This window comes from Canis aureus, chromosome 28 (assembly GCF_053574225.1).
Source record: "Canis aureus isolate CA01 chromosome 28, VMU_Caureus_v.1.0, whole genome shotgun sequence".
Lineage (NCBI taxonomy): Eukaryota > Metazoa > Chordata > Mammalia > Carnivora > Canidae > Canis > Canis aureus.
The window spans coordinates 7,672,535-7,691,839 of NC_135638.1; the positions used below are offsets into that span (position 1 = coordinate 7,672,535).

Consider the following 19,305-nt stretch of genomic DNA (forward strand, 5'->3'; position numbering starts at 1 on the left):
GCAGCCTCCCAGGCCCGCCGGCCTCTCCCCTGCCCCCAGGCTCCCCCGCCCGCCGGCCTCCCCCCACCATCCTTCCCCAGCCCTTCCCCTGGCTCCCGCCGCGGGTTCCCTCCCAGCGCCGCCCCCTCCCCGGCCCGCTGCTTTGGGAGCGCCCGGGACCGCGTCGCTCGGTCCCCTCGGCCCCGGCGTGCAGGTCCGACCCCCGGGTGGAGCATGTTGGCAAAGTGAGCATTTTCTTCCCGCCTCGCTCGTTTCGGACTCGGCCCCGACCCCCAAGCCCGTGCCCACTCCCCGAGCCCGAAAGGCGTGTGTGTGTGTGTGTGTGTGGGGGGGGTGATGGCAGACGAGGTTCAGGGGACCGCGGGCAGGCTCGCCCCGCGGACCCCAGCAAAGTTTGGCCGCCCGGGACCTGCCACGTCGGGCTTCCCAAGCCTGACAGCGCGGCGGCCGACGCGAGCGCCAGGGCAGCGCGCGGGGACTCGGGCGCCCCCTCCGACTCCGGGGCCGCGGGATCGCAGCCCGCCGGCCGCCCTCCAGGCCCCGGCCCCCCCGCCCCCCGCCCTCCCCGGCCCTCCGCGGGGTCCCCGGCGGCGCCCCACCCAGTCCCGGCGGGGGAGGGGCGCACTGGTTTCCAGGCGCGGGGGGGCGGGGGGGCGGGAGGAAAGGATGGAGCGGCCGGGGTTGCCGGGCTCCCGTCCCGGGGGCGAGGGGCGCGGGCGGCAGGTTAAGGACCTGGTCCCGAGCCGGGGCCCTTCGCGGGCCTGCGGACTTCCAGGGCGCGCCGCCGTGGGGGTGGGGGTGGGGCTGGGGGGTCCCCTTCGCAGCCCGTCTCCTTTAAGGAGAGCGCGCGCGGGCGTGTGTGGAGTTGTGTGTGTGCTCCTGTGCGGATCTGTGTGTGTGTGCGCGCGCTGGGGTGTGCACGTGTGTGTGTGTGAGCGCCCGTGCAGATCTGTGTGTGTGCGCGCGCTCCTGTGCAGATCTGTGTGTGCACGCGCTGGGGTGTGCACGTGTGTGTGTGCGCGCGCGCTGGGGTGTGCACGTGTGTGTGCGCTCCTGTGCAGATCTGTGTGTGCACGCGCTGGGGTGTGCACGTGTGTGTGCGCGCTCTAGGGTGTGCACGTGTGTGTATGCTCCTGTGCAGATCCGTGTGTGTGCGCACTCTGGCGTGTGCACGTGTGTGTGCGCGCCCTAGGGTGTGCACGTGTGTGCGCTCCTGTGCAGATCTGTGTGTGTGCACGCGCTGGGGTGTGCACGTGTGTGTGCGCGCTCTAGGGTGTGCACGTGTGTGTATGCTCCTGTGCAGATCCGTGTGTGTGCGCACTCTGGCGTGTGCACGTGTGTGTGCGCGCCCTAGGGTGTGCTCCTGTGCAGATCTGTGTGTGTGCGCTCGCTGGGGTGTGCACGTGTGTGTGTGCGTGCTCCCGTGCAGATCCGTGTGTGTGCGCGCGCGCTGGGGTGTGCACGTGTGTGCGCGCGCGCTGGGGTGTGCACGTGTGTGCTCCTGTGCAGATCCGTGTGTGCGCGCGCGCTGGGGTGTGCACGTGTGTGTGCGCGTGCTCCCGTGCAGATCCGTGTGCGCGCGCGCGCCGGGGTGTGTGTGCGCGTGTGCGCGCGCGGAGGGCCGGAGCTCGGCGGACCCGGGAAGGAGGAGTTATGTAGATTACGGATGAACGTTCTGGAGGGGAGCGCGGCGAGGAGGGAAGGAGAAGCAGAGGCGAGAGGCGAGGAGCGGCGGAGGCCCTTCCCGCACGAGCAGGAGGCGGCAGCAGCGGCGGCGGCGGAGTGGGCGGTGGAGGAGGAGGAGGACGCGGAGCAGCAGGGGGAGGAGGAGGAGGAGGAGGAGGAGGAGGACGCACGGGCTGGCGGCGGCGGCGGCGGCGGCGGCTGCTGCTGCGGCTGCGACTGGGCGCTTGGAGCCGGAACCGCGGGTGAACTTGGGCGCCACGTTCCCGGCGACGGGCCCCCGAGGATGGTGAACGCAGGCTGCTGCTGAGCCTGCCCCCGCCGCGCTTCCCCGGGGGCTGCCGAGCGCCGGGCCCTGCGCGCCCTCCCCTCGCCGGGCCGTGGGTGAACCTGCAGGCTCCCTGCCCAGCCGGAGGACTTTTTTTTTTTTTTTTCTTTTTTTTCTTTCTTTTTCTTTTTTTTCTTTTTTGCCAGGAAACCAGGGAGGGAGGGAGAGGGAGAGAGGGAGAAGAACGCCGGGAGCTCGTGCATCCATTGAAGCACAGTTCACTATGATCTTACTCACATTCAGCACTGGAAGACGGTTGGATTTCGTGCATCACACGGGGGTATTTTTCTTGCAAACCTTGCTTTGGATTTTATGTGCTACCGTCTGCGGAACGGAGCAGTATTTCAATGTGGAGGTAAGAGTGTGAGAGCTTCCTTCCTTCCCCCTCGCCTGGGCTGCTCCCCGAAGCTCCCCGCTTCGCTCCTGGGGATCCCGGCGGCGCGGAGCAGCCCGGGGCTCTGCACGGCGGCGCCTTTGCAGCCGAGTTTCCCTGGCTCGTAGGTGATGGATGCGCGCGAGGCTGGGGATCCGTTATCCCCGGCGGCACAAAGCCCGGCGGGGCGCAGCCGTGGCCGGTCCCCGCTCGCCACCCGGGGAAGGGGCGAAGTCCTGCGTCTCGCAGACGTGCGCCCTAATAGGGGCAGGCTGAGTTGGGGACCAAGGAGCGGTTCGGGCGGGACGGAGGGCACGGCCGGGCATCCTGTGCTTCCCCCGGTATTGTTCCTGAAACCTTCCTCCCCGGGTTCGGTGCCTAACAAAGGAGGTCAAGATCCGAGACTCCAGAATGGGGGGTGGGGGGGGGGGGCGGTGTAGAGCGTGGGAACACTTGATAGGTTTGAATAACACCCCTCTGTGCTGCAAACACTGGACCGGGCAGGGTCTTTTTCTCATTATTTAGACACAACTTAATACACTGTAACTAGATCTGGCTGCCCAGAGGAAGGGACATGAGATCCATCTCTTGCAAAGTGTCTTCTCTTCCCCTCCCCCCGCCCGTTGAACACAAACGTGGCCCGATGGAATAGTTGTGAGGTGTGTTTTTAATTTGATTTCACACTCCCGTGGCCAGACTTGAGAGGTTGGGGTCTGTCATGTGTTTTGCTTTGATTGCTTTGGGAACAGACGGACATAAAGCAGGAGGGAAGTTGAGGATAAGGACTTGTCAGACCTCTGCCAAAGTACTCTTGCTGTCATCAGCTCAGCACTAAAGGCAGTGATGTGCAGTAAATCGGTGGAAGTGTGTCTACACCTGGGCTCTGAGTCCCGTTTATAGCATGCCCGGTGGTACACAAAGACAGAAAGAGGGTTTTGGTAAAATATACGCCTTTTGATTAGATCTGCTGTCCTCTGACTTCTCAGAAGCATTACAATCCAGTCTCTCAAGAATAACGTGATTTTTAAATATATATATATATATATTCTTGATTCCTTAAAGCTGCCTGTCATCCTGTTGGGAGTGTGTGTTTACACAATAGCAGGACCTGTTGCGTAGCCCTTGAACATGTTTCATGTAACAGATTGATATACAAAGTGTGCATAATAAATGCTGTGTGTGAGGCCATATTCTGAATATAACTCTGTGTTTATATGAACTGTTCTGGGGACTCCATGTAATAAGTGGTGGTGGGTAGAGAAAGTGTTTGAAGAAGTAAGAACCATTATCAAGAGTTAAAGAAGTTTAGAGACCTTAAGTACGATTGTATTACACAAAAACCGCAGTTCAGAAACCCAAACTGTTTAACCTTTTGAAAAATAACAACTTTGGTTTCCTGGATTAAAGAGAGAGAGAGAGAGAGAGAGAGAGATGCAAAGGGGTTGAAAGTCCAGACTTGTCTTGATTGCAAATTTGAACTTTTTGGAATTAGGTGCCACAGATGGATTTTTTTCTAACACTGAAATCAAGAGATACTTTAATGTCAGAATGAAGGAGGGATTAGTTTATAGACTGAAGGAATGAAAGTGGCAAGCTGATTTTTATGTTGTAAGCAGAAGGGCCTATTGCTTCGGTTTGGTGATGATGGTGATGGTGGAAAGGTGGGGCAGGGGAAGGTGGGTAAAAGTAAGTGCTGGGTTTTATTTTGCTCGCTGTGAAGTAGAAGGGAGGGTCTGGATTGATGGCTACTTGCTTGGGGGAAAGTCTCAGGTTTGCTTTCAGAGATGGTTGGAATAGCATCACTGGATGATAATTAGGTTTTCTTTTTGAGGCTAAAGACATAAATTTTATTGTGTGTCTACAGTGTGAATTCCCATCAGTTCAATCAGGTACTATTATGCAAAAAAGTTGATTTTACTAAAAAAGAAATTTCCTTTTAAATTTGCATGATCCTTTCATCAATATATATGTGAAAAAAATAGTTGATGAGAAAAAGTTATTTTCCCATTTTTAGGATATTTAAGTTATGTCATCCATATTTATTATACAATGCAAATATTTAATTATGAATGGTAAGAGGCTGGTGACATCTGAGACCTTAAAAACCTTATTTGATACAAAGGAGATTTCCTAATGACTTAGATTATGCTTCATAGTTTGTATTATTCTCAATTATTATTTTTTAAGCACTTGAACATATCCTTAGCTGGGTTTATATACTTCCTTATGTGTAATGATAATCTCTATTTTTCTTTTTTTTTTAATCATAAGAGTAGCTGCTGGTTAACTCAACATCCTGCAAAGAACATGGGATGACAGGATATTTTCTGACATGAATTTCTGCCTGGTTCACCTTTATTAGATATTTCTTTTTGGTAGGAAGCCCTAATAGGAAGAACAGTCCATCACATCTTCTCCAGAAAAGCACTTATATTGTGTTCTTCATTCTGGGTTGCAAAACATACACTGGGAATGCTTTATTTGATTGATTCTCAAGGACAGTCTTAAAATAAACAGTAATGGTATCAATCATGCATGAAGCTCATATGATCATAAATTTTTTTTTCTAGCAAGCACACCAAGTTATTATAGTTGGAACGAAGCTTCTGAGAGATGCTTTTTATGCTGACAGCTGAGGTTACAATGCTTTATTCCTCACTGGACTTCACAATTGGTGGGGACCCCTGTACTTTTCATCCCTATAATTAAAGGTTTAAAAACATATTCCCACCCTCCCCGCCCCCCAGGTGTGGGGATTGAGTATAAATAATCATGTTAACTCTTTCCTGCCTATTTTCAAGAATATAAGCATTTGGAATTTTCAGTTATCAGAACCGGAGATATTTTTTTAATATGCCAGTGAAAGTCAGTTACAGAGAAAGAGTACATTTTATTATTTGTTTTTGTTCTTAAGAAGCAAAAAGCAACATCTCAACGGCTAAGAAAGGGTCAGACGCTACCAGAAGTAGTACTATGGAAGAGATTCAATTCATTCCTCTCCTTAAATATATTTTAGGAAGAACACTCTAATGCCAGGTTTTCAGTGTATATTTGCTTAAAGATTTTTGTTCACTATGGGATCCATTTTTGGGGAGTGGGCCTTTCAGTGTGTAATCATTACCACGATGCAAAGGAAGTACATTGCTAATATTAACTTAAAAGTCAAAGACTACTATCATTGGACAGCAGTCTGAATCAGAGGTGTTCATTGGCCAAATGGAGCTCAATTGTTAACAAAGAAATAGGATTGAATCTCTGTGCTCTAAAAGATCATATTGTCTCTAAAATAATGTTCTTCTCATGAGGCTCTTTATTTTTTCATTTTTGTGGGGTTATTTTTGGTACGCTATGAGCATTGTTGTTATGAAATTTGAGATAGAATAGCATTCATGAGGGGCACCTGGGTGGCTTGGTCTAAGTGTCCAGCTCTTGATCTCAACTCAAGTCTTGATCTCAGGGTCATGAGTTCAAGCCCTGCATTGGTCTCCACGCTGGGCGTGGAATCTACTTAAAAATATATATTTATTTATATGTATATAATATAAAAATTCATATATAAATATATATAAATATATGCACATAGCTCCTGAGACTAATAACTTTCATCAACTTTGATAGTTTGTTATAGGTTAAATATATATATATATAATGTTCTTTATTGTTTTGTAAAAAACCAGACACATTTCTAAGGAGGAAAGTTATTTTAAGCCAATTTAATGGTAAAATAAAAATGTGAACTCTGAATGATGCAAGTATCAAAGCATAAGAAGATGATTACTTCTCTGTGACAAAAAGTCTTGATAAAGCGAAAATTGACTTTGTCGTTCCTAATTCACAAAAGGAGATATTCTAGGTTTTTTAAAAGATATTTTATGACAAATACTATGAATCATGAGTGTAACCATTTCCTACCTTGCAGTATGTTTCTTTAACTGATTTAGAATTTATTCACCTTTGTCCAGTTTATCTGAATCTACTTAAAAGGTCAGAATTTGCTTGGAGTAGCTCTGTACTGCATATAAACTTGGCGGTTACTGGTGGTGAGGGATGTCAGAGATTAAAAATCATATTTCGCAGATTTTAAAATGTCATATGTTGGGGTCATTTTTTTATCTATCTTGTTTTCTACTGGCTTAAATTATCAGCATGCCTTATTTCCTTTGCTCATGGAAGGTGGCTGACCCTGTGTTCTGTCAGCCCCCTTGAGTAAGGGGCTGTTTGGATTACATCCCACAATTCTCACTGTAGCAGTTTTTACGGGGCAGGAACAGGGGCTGTGTTACTGATTCATGAAGGTTTTTTATCCACTGCAAATCTCAAGCTTTACAAGACATCCCAGGTATGCTGGCCATTCACAGTGCTCATAAGGTCGCAAAACTAAGACCAGGAGACCAGAAGACTCAGTACCCTCAGGTTCCCCCATGTGGCCCATCTTACACTTTTCTCTGTTCAGAGTTGCCTGGTCAAGTTCCCCAGGTCTAGGGTTATTCATGAAACTCTTCCAGGTGGGTGTATGCCAGCGAGGTGGGTCCCTGCTTCACTGTCCCTGAGAAATCCACAGAGAGCAACTTTCCAATTCTGTTCTTTCCTATAGAGTTGGATCTCCTCTTTCAGGGTCTTCTCCATCAAGTAAGGAGAAAGTCGGGTTCAATTACAGCTTTTTAAATCTCTGGGGTCAGGTTAAAAGTTATAGATCTAAAGTTTTTACTTTTTCTTATTCATGCCATTTCAGTTTATAAACATAAAATTTGTACTTGTTCGGTGGTATAATTCTTCTCTCTAAAGTTGGATTAATCAGTTATTTTATGTAACTGTATTTCACTGTCTGACCTACCCCAGCTACTCAAACTGTACCTGTTCAGAATATTTGGTAAATGACCATTTGGAATTATTTCAGGACCAAATAAATAAATAAATAAATAAAGCTATTGGACACTTGAATCCATTAGTTAAATTTGTTTGATGTCAAAAGAAAAGATTTCTTTATGTTCCTTCAGGAACTTTCTGACGCTTCAGCGTGAATATTCAAATTGAGAAAATCACTTTTCATGTTACTTTCTGTCACAATTTATTTTAAATATCTGTGAACATAATAATACCCATCAAATTTTTTTTTATTGTGGAATAGTATAGTGATCAAGATCACATATTCTGGTACGAGACTGCTAGATCGTAATCACAGTTCTTTTACTTGCAAGTTAATTAGGTTAATTAATGGGTTAAGGAGGTTAATAATGGACAAGCTTAATCTCTGAGCCTCACTGTATATATCTGTAAAATGGGGATACTAATAGTATCCGTCCTATAGAGTGTTTTGATGATAAAATGAATACATGTATATCCTATTAGATAGATGGATAGATGGGAACATACCTTCATATAATTAAAACTCAGTACTTTTTAGATATCATTATTATTAGTAAAAAAAAAAAAAAGATGCCCATTCAAAGCTAAATTGTCATGATAGCATCTAATTACATTAAAGTCTATCAGGTTAGGACATTACCAGCTGGTCCAGGAAGATTGTATTTTAATACCTTTTTCATTTTTAAAAAGTGTAAAATACTGAATATCAACCACTAACATCAGTACATTTTCTTCCCGTGGGTTTTTCTTAGACAGTTTAGTTTAGGAATATGATTTGCACATTTTGTCTTGTCATCTGTTACTATCATAGAATGTCAAGTTCAGCTCACACCTTCCCTTACAAGACTGAGTTTGCAGAAATCTGTTCATCTTGTAATACCGTGGAAAATAAATAGGCCTTATGATTCAGTGGGCTTGTTTATTTTAATTGGCTCAAGGCCCATGTGCTTCCTATCTACAGTAGTGGGATTCAGTGTATAACTTGGGCCAGGTCTTTGTTACACCACAAATCCAGAACATAAAAGTCTTTTTTTTTTTTTAATTAATAGAGGAAGGAGGGGGATGGGCAGAAAAAGGTATTAAAGTGTTTTCTACAACGATAAGGACATTTTTAAACAGCAACAATCCTGTTCTTAACACTGGGAATAAAAGGTAGCTAGCAATAAAATGTAATGGAGCCCTAGGACAGAGGTCAAGGGATCCAGGCTTTAACTTTGGTTCTTGTACTAACATAGCTTTGATCTTGGACAAGTCATTTCTTTAATACCTGCATCTGCAAAAACAAAGACGGAACTAACCTATCACTAAAGACGTTTGCAAATTTGAAATTCTATTGTACTTAGCCTCCAAACTTTAATTTGTATGGACAGAGGAGGAAAATTAAACATATTTACCATGTAAATTTGGAGGCAACTAGATGTTAAGGGTAGAGTGTTCAGTTTTGTTTTGTTTTGTTTTGTTTCTGAAGTGGATATCATGATGACATACAGAAAGGGCAACTTATTGCTAACATTTGCTATCATCTGTAGTCACACAGGGCATTACATTTTGAAAATAATCCTAGCCTTCTGCTGAGTAATGAAAACACTGGCAGCAAATTATATGTAATTTTAAAATCAATCTTTGGCCAAGGTAACATACTTTAAAAATTTAATGTTAAAAACATGGTTTGTTGTTATTTCGAAAAATCTATAGCATCTATAAGTTGGCACAAATAGAAAGGCAAGCTTCAATAAGATCATAATTTGTCTATTAGGGTGGGAGAGAGTCTCGAAATTCTATCTTATCTATAAAAAAATATACACGTATTTTGTAGTGAGCTGAAGTGCTTATCCTGTGTATCCCTCTTACCCATTGTGGATAATAATTGGCATGTGGCTTTTTGAGGGTTATTTTTATTCTTCATAACACATTTCATTTTGAATGTGAAGAATCAGATTCCATTTTATAAAATATGCAGCTTATGTGAACAGCAAAAATATTCCATACTAAAAGGATAAAATACTAAGCAATAACATGTATGGCTCTCAATTTTTTTTTATATGCCTTCTTTTTCATGGGCAAGTTATTTATAGATTTTGAGGCTATCCATAAACCCGTATTTGATTGTTGCTTCCTGTCATTTAGTAATTCTGAATGGCTGTTGTCTTCGTGCTTCACCACAGCCGTTTGGCATTGTGCATCCTTGGGTTTGGATCAGTGGAGTATCTTGATGAGCCTCTGAACAGAAGTTGAGCCCAGGGAATAAGAATAATCCCACTGTGGCCCCCTGACCTCTGATAGAATGTGATCTGCGGGTGTCGTCTATAAAAGGAGGCTAGAGGGAGCTATTGAGCTGTTTAAGGACTCCAGTGGAGTAGAAGAATTTGGTTTAAAATCAAGGACACTAGGTGCAATCACATGTCTTGAAAGGAATCATAGGCAGTCATAGAGAGTTTGAAGAAATCAATGAGCAAATGGTTTATGGTTTAAGATGTGAGATGGGTTTACTGAGAGCCCCTTGGCACCAGTGGTTACATATGCGATGAATTTAAGAAAGGAATTAGCACTTTCAGGGAGGCCAGGCGTCTGGGCCTGACAGCTTGACAAAGACTGTTCCAATGCAGGACTGCTTTATAGACCCCTCGCTTTTAGGTGTAGAGTAGGTCAGAGACCCCGTGTTACACTGACTGCAGGTGCTTTCGAGACTCTCATTTTAACTAAAATGTCTAGGGAAACAATTGTAGTCCTAACAGATGAGAAGTGGGCTAAATTTAATTTGATCGTGCCTTTTAGGCTATATGTAGGAAAAATCCAATTTTACAAGCTTGGGAGACTGAAGTCATCTTATTTTTGAATGTTTACCATAGGGCCTTGTTGAATACATGTTTTTCAACGAAAGCAGATTTTCAAATATAGGCCTTACCTATTCTTTTTAAAAAAACACGTACAAAAATGAGTCACACAAGTGTGAAGCCGTTGTTTTTTTCTTTTTCTTTTTTTTTTTTTTCTTTAAATAGGAACCTCAGACATATTTTCAGTTGAGCGGATTATAACATGACCTCTGGTGGAAGGAGGGAGGATAAAAAAAAAAAAAAGGCAGTTTCTAGTGCATGGGGTATACCAACATTTAATGAAGACGTTTTGATTTCCTCACAAGCATCATTCGGATTTTTAAAAAGGTTTTTAATCTAGTGAGTCAAATGAAACCTGGATAAATGAAGTAAACCATGGCTCCATGGATATTCTCCGGAGAAATAGTCCTTGGAGTGATGTGTTCAAATGACCAAATAAACCCAAATAAACTACTCAGTGGAATGGAATTTTACAGTATTTGTTTTAGTCACGCTTAAGTGAAGGGGGAATAAACTGCCTCTTTTTAAGGGAAGCTGGATACTTTCATGAACTTTATTTCATGTCCCCAAATTGCATGCACCTGAGGTGATGTCAGTGGAATGCAGGCTTGTGCCTCTGCCTAGGCTGATGCACAGTCAGAGCCCAAGTGATGTCAGTGGAGGCATTTTTTTCCATAGGAACTTTCACAGTTGAATTCGTACCATGTGTTAATAGTTTCTCATTGTTTATACTGATTAGATATTGGAACTTGGTTTGGGTTTCCAGGGGGTGATGCATTCATTCCCTCTTTACTCTTCCACCTTTGCTAGGCAGTTCCTCCTCCTGGTCCTTCTTGTTTCTTCTGGTTTGGGGTCTTGAGGGACTTTACACTTGAGTTCTATTACAGGACACCAGGCTTGAAAATTAGGGAGAATTTCACACACACAAAAAAGCCTCGTCTGCACCCCCTCCCTTCTTTCATTGTGAATAATGGAGAATAGATTCAAATGACTTCCAGAATCAAAGGCATACTTGATGATTTGTATGAAACCGAGAACCAGTTTATAAAAACTCACTCCCAGTTACCGATAAAACTTTTTTGGAGGTCTGGGTGTTTTTATATTGTAACAGCTCTATTCACATGTAACTCACTGATTTACTCCTGCAGGTGGATTGAGTGAAATTTGTTTCATGGGTGACTCAAGCAAATCACTTAAGCAGTCTTTGCCTTATTTTTTTTTTTTTGCCATTCATAAAATTGATTTGTGATCTTTTCCTGTTTGCCTAGAGCACAGATTTTGTAATGATAGCACTGAGAAAATGTCAAGCAATCTCCTTAAATAAGAATAGGGTGTATCTCAGTGCCTCATTCCCACCCACGAGATGACCAGAGTTTGGAAACCGTCGTGTGCTGGCATCATATTCTAATTAGACCAGGTCCAAATAACCAATAAAAAAGAGATGGATGGAATTGATTTTATTGGATACCTTCTTTTAATAATAAAAACAATGTTAATTAACCCCGGTTGTCCATTTGCTGAGTGCCTGATTGTGTTCTAAGTGCTTCATATATATTAACTCATTTAAATTTCATTACAAGCTTGTGAGTTAACACTGCTCTTTCTCTTTCCACAAATGAGGAACCCGAGACACCAAGCGGTTGAGGAACGTGCCAAGGCCACAAAGCTCTGATTCTCCCAAAGTGGAGTAGCCCAGAAGCAAAGCAGGCAGGCTGGCTGCAGAGCCCAGGCTCTTCAAGTAAATACAGGCCAGAATTAATTTCCAGTTTCCCAGTAAGACAGTGTGATCCAGTTCCATTGTTCACATCTTTTGTGTTTCAAAACTGAAAAGAGATCATTAATATGCACAATGAAAACGCGAGGTCTACCCTGGCATAGAGTCTTGCCTGGAGTAAAAAACCTAAATAGGCCGCCGTTGATTTCATATGCTGCTTCAGGATGGAGTGTGTGTGGTGCTCCATGATTTTGCTGGTGAATACTCCTTATAATTCTTCACTCATTAGAAAGTTGGTGACCTGTGTTAAGTTACACATAGTATTAAATGTGACATGATCTCAAATTACATATAAAATTCATCATAGTATTTCCTTTCTCAACTACTTGCCACGCTGCAGTTTATCTTTAAATGTGATTTGCAAAAGTTTTAGGGAGGTGCGATTACCTTCCAAGATGAGAAGAAATAGAGCGTTGGAGAACACGTAAAGGAAAACCGGTCTGGTCTGTGTCCTAGTGTCCTGTGGGGAAGAATGTATAGGGGGCATGTCCTTTAAGTTTTGGAGTTTGTTATTTTTATATGTTGCATCAATTGGGTAGAAGCTAAGGCAACCAGTTTATTACTTCTAATATATTTAGTTGTAATATAAATGAGACCTTTCTCAGAAAGAGATTAATTTTGACATGGACCAGTGCTTTAGAAATTAGTGAATGCCTCCTCACTGTTTGAGAAGTGACCTGGTATCTGCTTACTGTCTTTGTTGTGAAGGGGATGGAAACTTCAACTTGGTGGTTGACCAAAGACTGAAAAAACAAACAAAAAAAAAAAAACAACAAAAAAAAAAAACTTTAGTCCTTAAGATCATTGCTGTGTATAGCTTTCAGGGCTCACTTAGTTCATTCATTAGCCTTTCGAGGAGAAGTGTCTCAATACCAATTTACAAAGGTGAGAATCTAGCTGATTTTATAAAAATTTCTCAGTTGCTAAATATTCATTCAACTATCTCACCTCCTCTGGAGGCAGTCTATCATCACGGCTGTCTGCAAGAACTTGCGAAGAAATGCTTAAAAGTCTTAGCTCTATCACTACAAGTTCAGTGAACTTAAGTGAACCAAGTCACGTGCCCCAATTTCTTCATGTGTAAGGTAGGGATAATAATACCCAATTCATGGGTTGTTGTGAGATGAAAGAGGAAGGGATAATGGGAGAAGATAAATAACAGGCTCTTGATTTACTCTCTGAGATAACCAAAATATAAGGAAAAAATGGGTTTCAAGTCACTGGACATCAGATAATGAAGGGATGTGATCCCTAAGAGATGGGAACCAGAGTGAACCCTGCAGTTGTCTCAGTTTACCACCTTGAGGGCGCCTCCAGACAATAGTATAAGGGATGCAGAACCAGGCTGAGCCAGGCAGCTAGGGAGTATGAGGAGACCAAGGTTACTAGAATTCACAGGCCGGAATTCCAGAAAAGAGGGAGCTGCACAGAGCAAAAGCATTGGAGGTCTGCAGAGAGTTCCCTTGGCTCTCTAGTTGAGAACTGTGAAGTAGCAACCGGGGGCCGGGGAAAGAAGCAATTAAAGGAATCAGAAGGAAAAAAAATAAATAAATAAAGGAATCAGAAGGGACAATGCTTGGTGCTCACACAGGGCTGGGAATAGTGCCCATCCCCATGAGCCTCATTTACAGGACAGTGGGGAGAGTCCTCAGAACCATCCTGCCCTGGTGGTGGGAACAAAGTTCTGGACTGAATACTAGTTCTGCTTCAGAAGTCTCAAAAGCAAGACATAGAAGGATTGAACTGTTTCTAAGTGACTTCTTTGCTTTCCACAACAAAGCTCAATAAAATATACAAGAATACAAAAATATGCAGCACCCGACAGTTTAAAATTCACAATGTCTGGCATTCGATTAAAAAAAAAAAAAAAAAGGAATTACCAAGCGTGTGAAGAAGCAGAAAAACACAACTCATAATGAGGAGCAGCATCTATCTAAACTGATCCAGAAGTGATGCAGATGTTGGAATTAGCAGATAAGAATATTAAAACAGTTGTTATAACTATATTCTTTGTGCGAAAACTTGAGACATGGAAGATATTGAAAACGACTCAAATTGAATTTGTAGAGATTGAAACCGCAATATGTGACATTCAAGATACACTTGAAATTTATAACAGATTTGACACTACTGAAGAGAAAAAAAAAAGTAAACCTGAAGTCAGCAATATAAGTTATCCAGAGGAAAAAACAGGGAGAGAAGAAAATTTATAAAGGAGTGGAGTGTGGGATTTATGGGACAACTTCATGTGGCCTGGTATATGTGTAATTTGAGTCCCCGAACTGGGAGGGGGGCAGAAAGAGGATTTGGAGGTATAATAACTAAAGCTTTACCTAATTTTGTAGAAAGTATATAAACTCATGGATCAGGGTCTCATTGAGTCCCAAGCACAAGGGGCATGAAGAAGGTAAACCAAGGCACGCCATGATCAGATTGTTCAAATGAGCGATCAAATGAGTGAAAAATAAATTGTACAAAGCAACAATAGTAAAAAAGACACCATTTTACATTTTTCCAAAGACCTGTAGCATCTGGCTTACCAGAAGACAGTTGGATTTTCATCTTTATTTCTGTTCATACTTACAGTATTGTAAGTCACGTAGCCAGTGGTAAACTGCACCGTCAATTGCAAGTCCATGAGAGTGATGAGACAAATAGCATCATATTAAAATAATTTTGTCCTAGTGGAGTCCTGTAAGAGTTTTAGGACCCCCAGAGGTTGCTGGACCAAACTCTGAGAACCATTGCTCAAGTAGGTATTCTATTTTCTCATTTCCTCCTGGAGGTACCAAAATCCATGTACCCGGGAGTCTTCACTGAAATGCTCACATCCTTCATTTCTTTCCCACCCCTGTCCTCATTCCTTAGTCAATGGAATCTGGCCTTCTCTAGTCCCTGTCTGCACCCCCGCCCCCCGCCAGAAAATGAACCCATTATGCTTTTATAATAGCCTTCGTTACTACTTAGTCTTCAAAGTACCTTTCATAATTGTAATCACAGAGTGTTTTATCTTGCCTCAAAGTTGCATACTGATGTATGTATGTGAGACAAAAGGCTGCCTTTTAAATAGACTTGAAAATCCATGTAAGAGCTTATTAATTGCTTAGACTTGGCACATGGACACTCAGAAGCCAAGCTCCCATGTCTTTTGTTTCTCTGTGCCTTTGAGTTCTGGTCTTCCTGTCTCTGGAACCATGTAGGCCAAAAGTATATTTACTGGAAGGAGATGTTTAAGGGGATTTGAATTGAATGATTTTTCTGTTTCCCTGGAGCATATGGCTAAATTTGGTCAATGAAATGCATGTGCCAAAAACCTGTTGTACAAGGTTTTTGTGTAATAGATTCATATCTGACTCTCATAGTAAATTATAACTTTATGATGAGATGGGATATCTGCCATGGTCACCGCTGTAATTCATGAGTCTAACAGTGCCCTATAAAAAGTTCAGAGCTTAGTATCTAGTATAAATAAGTACTTTCCATCTTCCCTCACTGATGTAGTATTTATGTAAGTACCTGTTGGCTTGACGTTAGAAAAACTGGCCACTTTTTTTCAAAAGTGTGTATCAGAACGCGAGGGAAATAAATATAAAGGAAAATAACCTCGTTCTAGTTCAGTGACGTCAGTCGTAGTTATTCCCATTAATAAATGGCAACTTTCCCAAGACAGTTTCCAGTAAAGAGCAAAACCAATTTTGCTTGTATTTCACTGGACATCTTGAATCATTTCAATCACTTTTTTAGCTACCTGGATGAGAAAAATGTTGATAGGCCATCAACTTTTACATCCATTAGCATGTAAAACCCTAAGAGTGAATAATCACATCATAATTTGAATTTCTTTCTTTTTGTTATGATTTGAATTTCTAACATGAAAAGTAGATCATGTTTATTGTTCTAACAAGTACAGTATTGAAAACCATGAAGAGCTGACTCAAGAGATGTTAAAATTTCATGGATTTTTCTCTTGCTGAACACCTACACATTGGTAATTGGCAGGGTAAGAACAGGGAAAATATGACTTTCTTTAGACTTTCATTGATACATATACTATCTATCTGGATTACATCTTCCTTAGGAGGAGAGGAAATGTAACCCTCTTGAATATTAAGCAGTCCATTATTCACTTTTGCATTTACCAGGAGAAATGAGTCTTCTAATATAGCATCATCTGAGGAATGGCAAGACTTAACTTTTGGTTGAAGACAGCCATCTGCCCAGGGGCTGTAGGTTCCATTCATTTAAACAACAATCTGGTTTTCTTTTCTTCTTGTTACTTAAATAACTTCCAGAGATTTTGTAGACACATACACACTTCATTTCTCCTTTCTTCCTTTCTATGGAAATATATTATTTAAAATGTTCCATACATTTTTAATATAAATATATGCTTTGGGGAATTTTTCATATCAGTAAAAAAAAGAACAACTTCATACTTGTAACTTATGTGGTAATCTGTTTAAGTGCAGCATTATTGCTGGATCAATAGGTCATTTTCAAAGTTGTTTCTATTATAAGTAATAATACAATATGTCCAAGCATGTGTGAGCTTATTTAACAAATACATTTTGGAAGTGTAATTACTGTATTATTGGCTGTGTATTTATCTATAATTTTGGTGAATTCTGACAAATTGCTACCCCCAAAATATTTCGATTTACTAGTTTTCAGTAATGCTTGGGGTGCCTCGGTGGCTCAGTAGGTTAAGCATGGGACTCTTGATTTCGGCTCAGTTTGTGATCTCAGGGCTGTGAGATCCTTGTGTCTGGGCGTGGAACCTGCTAAGAATCTCTCTCTGCCTTTGACTCTCCACCCACCCCCCCATTCTCTCATTGGCACACACACTAGTGCTCTCTTTCTTTCCTCCTCTCTACCAAAAAGAAAAAAATAGGGATCCCTGGGTGGCGCAGCGGTTTGGCGCCTGCCTTTGGCCCAGGGCGTGATCCTGGAGACCCGGGATCGAATCCCACATCGGGCTCCCGGTGCATGGAGCCTGCTTCTCCCTCTGCTTGTGTCTCTGCCTCTCTCTCTCTCTGTGACTATCATGAATAAATAAATAAAATCTTAAAAAAAAAAAAAAAAAAAAAGAAAAAAATAGTTTTCAACAGTGCTTGAACATGGTTGATTCCACACTCTTCTGCCGTTATTTAAGATTTGTTTCTTAATCTGATGAGTGAAAAACTAATTTTATGAAAATTTAAATGAATATCAGTATTCAGCACTTTAAAAATACTTTAATCCACTTACATTTTTTATCGCAAAGGTTTCCTTTTCGTGACATTATTTTGTCTTCTCTTACTGATTTATAACAGCTCTATATGTGTTTAAAAAAAAAGTTGTCCCATTCTCTGTCCCGCATAATAATATGAATTTGTTGATATATTTTGGTTTTGCTAATTTACTTTTTCAGATTAGTCATTTATACTATGACTTTGTTTTGTATCATGCTTTAAGAAGTATCTAGCATTTTAAAACTATTTTTAGAAACACTTGTTTCTTTTCTGTTTAAATCTTTAAGCAAAAATACTTTGTTGCGGGTACCGAAAGTGGAATCTAACTCATTTTCCCCAGAACTGGTTAAAAGATGCTTTAGCAGTATATATTAAGTAATAATACCTCTTTCTCTGTAGCACTTAGGTTTTCTTGAGGTCTAATAACTATAAAATACAATGACTTAAGACAGATTTGATTTGATCTGATGGATTTGTGGGTGGTCTAGGGCACCTTTGTTTTGCATTGCTAGGCTACGGCCACTCTGATGTGGTGAGCTTGGGGTGCTTCAGTGGCTGAGTAGGTTAAGCATGGGACTCTTGAGCATTTTTCAATGTATATACAGTAATTATTATATCACAATGGGTATACCTGAAAGTAATATGTCAACTATAATTTAAAAAAATAAAATAAAGGGCGCCCGAGTGGCTCAGTTGGTTAAGTGTCAGACTCTTTATGGCTCAGGTCTTGACCTCAGGGTCATAAGATTGAGCCCTGCCTTGGCTCTGCACTGAGTATGGAGCCTACCTGAGAGTTTCTTTCTCCCTCTGCCCCTTCCCCCTCTGCTTGTTAAATAAATAAATAAATAAATAAATAAATAAATAAATAAATAAATCCTTGATATTTATTTCCCCCTGGGGGAAAAAAAAAGAAAAGCTGTTGATTTTTACATATTATCAAATGCCCACCTTGTTAAATCATCATATTTTTTTCATATAATCCTGCTGAAGATCTGCTTGAGTAATCTGGACACACGGTCATATTACTTATATATAAAGATAATTTTACCTCTTGTCTTATTCTCTCTTTCTTTTGGATAATTGTACTGACTATAAAGCAGTCTTAAATAATTATCATGACACTAGGCACATTGTCTATATTCTGACTTTAGGGGAGATGAATACTCATTTGATTTCAGTTGTCAGTTAACCTTAAAAAATATTTAAAATCCTAGTTATTTTGTCCAGGATAATTAATTCTTGAATCTTGTATATTGCTTTTAAATTAAAGACTGATGGTGAGACACAGCATGACCAACATGGTAAGATACTGAAATTTGGTATATTGTCTATGTTCTCCATATTTTCCTCAATTTTAATGTGGTTTTTCTTTTACCGTTTCCTTGTAGTTTCCTTAAATTTTGGATCTCTGACTCAGTAGTCATGATATTTCTGTGGAATATCACAGTGTGGGTGGACAAAAATTGTTTTCTGAATGAAACAATGAATGGATTGACTAATTTTGTGATAAAATTTGGACATCTTACTCAAGACTTTTATTCAAGACTCCTGGTTCCATGCAACAGAAAGCCGGTTTGAACCATCCTGTCCAATATAGATTTATTGAAAAATACTAGCATAGTTTGCAGATTGTGGGGAAGGGCTGACCACAGGAGCCTGGGCCAGTTGCAGGTACCTCTGCAGAGCTTTCTGTCCCACCCTCCCTGCTGCTTCTCTTTGTTGGTTGGCTTCATTCTCTTGTTGCAGGTTTCTTTTTCCCTGTTATATGGTTTCCTATCACCTGGCAACCATTTTTCTTTATCACTTTTCTTAGAGAAAATATCTTCCCTCTGCCCATATGCTTATACTTCCAGCTCTGCTATGAAAAGCCCTAAAGAAAGTTTCTCATTAACCCAGTTTGGATCACTTGCCTATTCCTGTAGCTGGAAATACTTTGTGGGACCATGAATGGCAGCTCCTGGTATCATCTGATAGTTGGAGTGGGGGAGTAGTAGTTTCCTCAGAAAAGAGGAGGATGTTGGGCAGAATTTCAACAGTAGATGTCTAAAACAGTTGAATTGATTTATTTTTTCTTTCCTGCATTTCCCTTTTACCTATTTTCCCCTTCTTCTGGCATTTCCAATTGCCTCCCCCGCTCCCCTCACATATGTACAATTACCTTCCTATTTTTTTTCTCATCCCCTTTCTTTTCTTTGTCATTACCCCTCCATTTCTCT

At 41.9% G+C, this 19,305-nt stretch overlaps 1 protein-coding gene across 2 annotated transcripts in view; it reads left to right on the forward strand.

Moving 5' to 3' along the window:
- Positions 1-2,233: 2,233 nt before the first annotated feature.
- Positions 2,234-19,305, forward strand: part of MMP16 (matrix metallopeptidase 16) — a 303,974-nt gene continuing 286,902 nt past the window's right edge. For both annotated transcript variants that reach the window (XM_077876326.1, XM_077876325.1), the window contains exon 1: positions 2,234-2,366. In XM_077876326.1, the coding sequence (XP_077732452.1) occupies positions 2,235-2,366 (132 nt within the window). In that variant the 5' untranslated portion in view covers position 2,234. The remainder of the gene's footprint in view (positions 2,367-19,305) is intronic.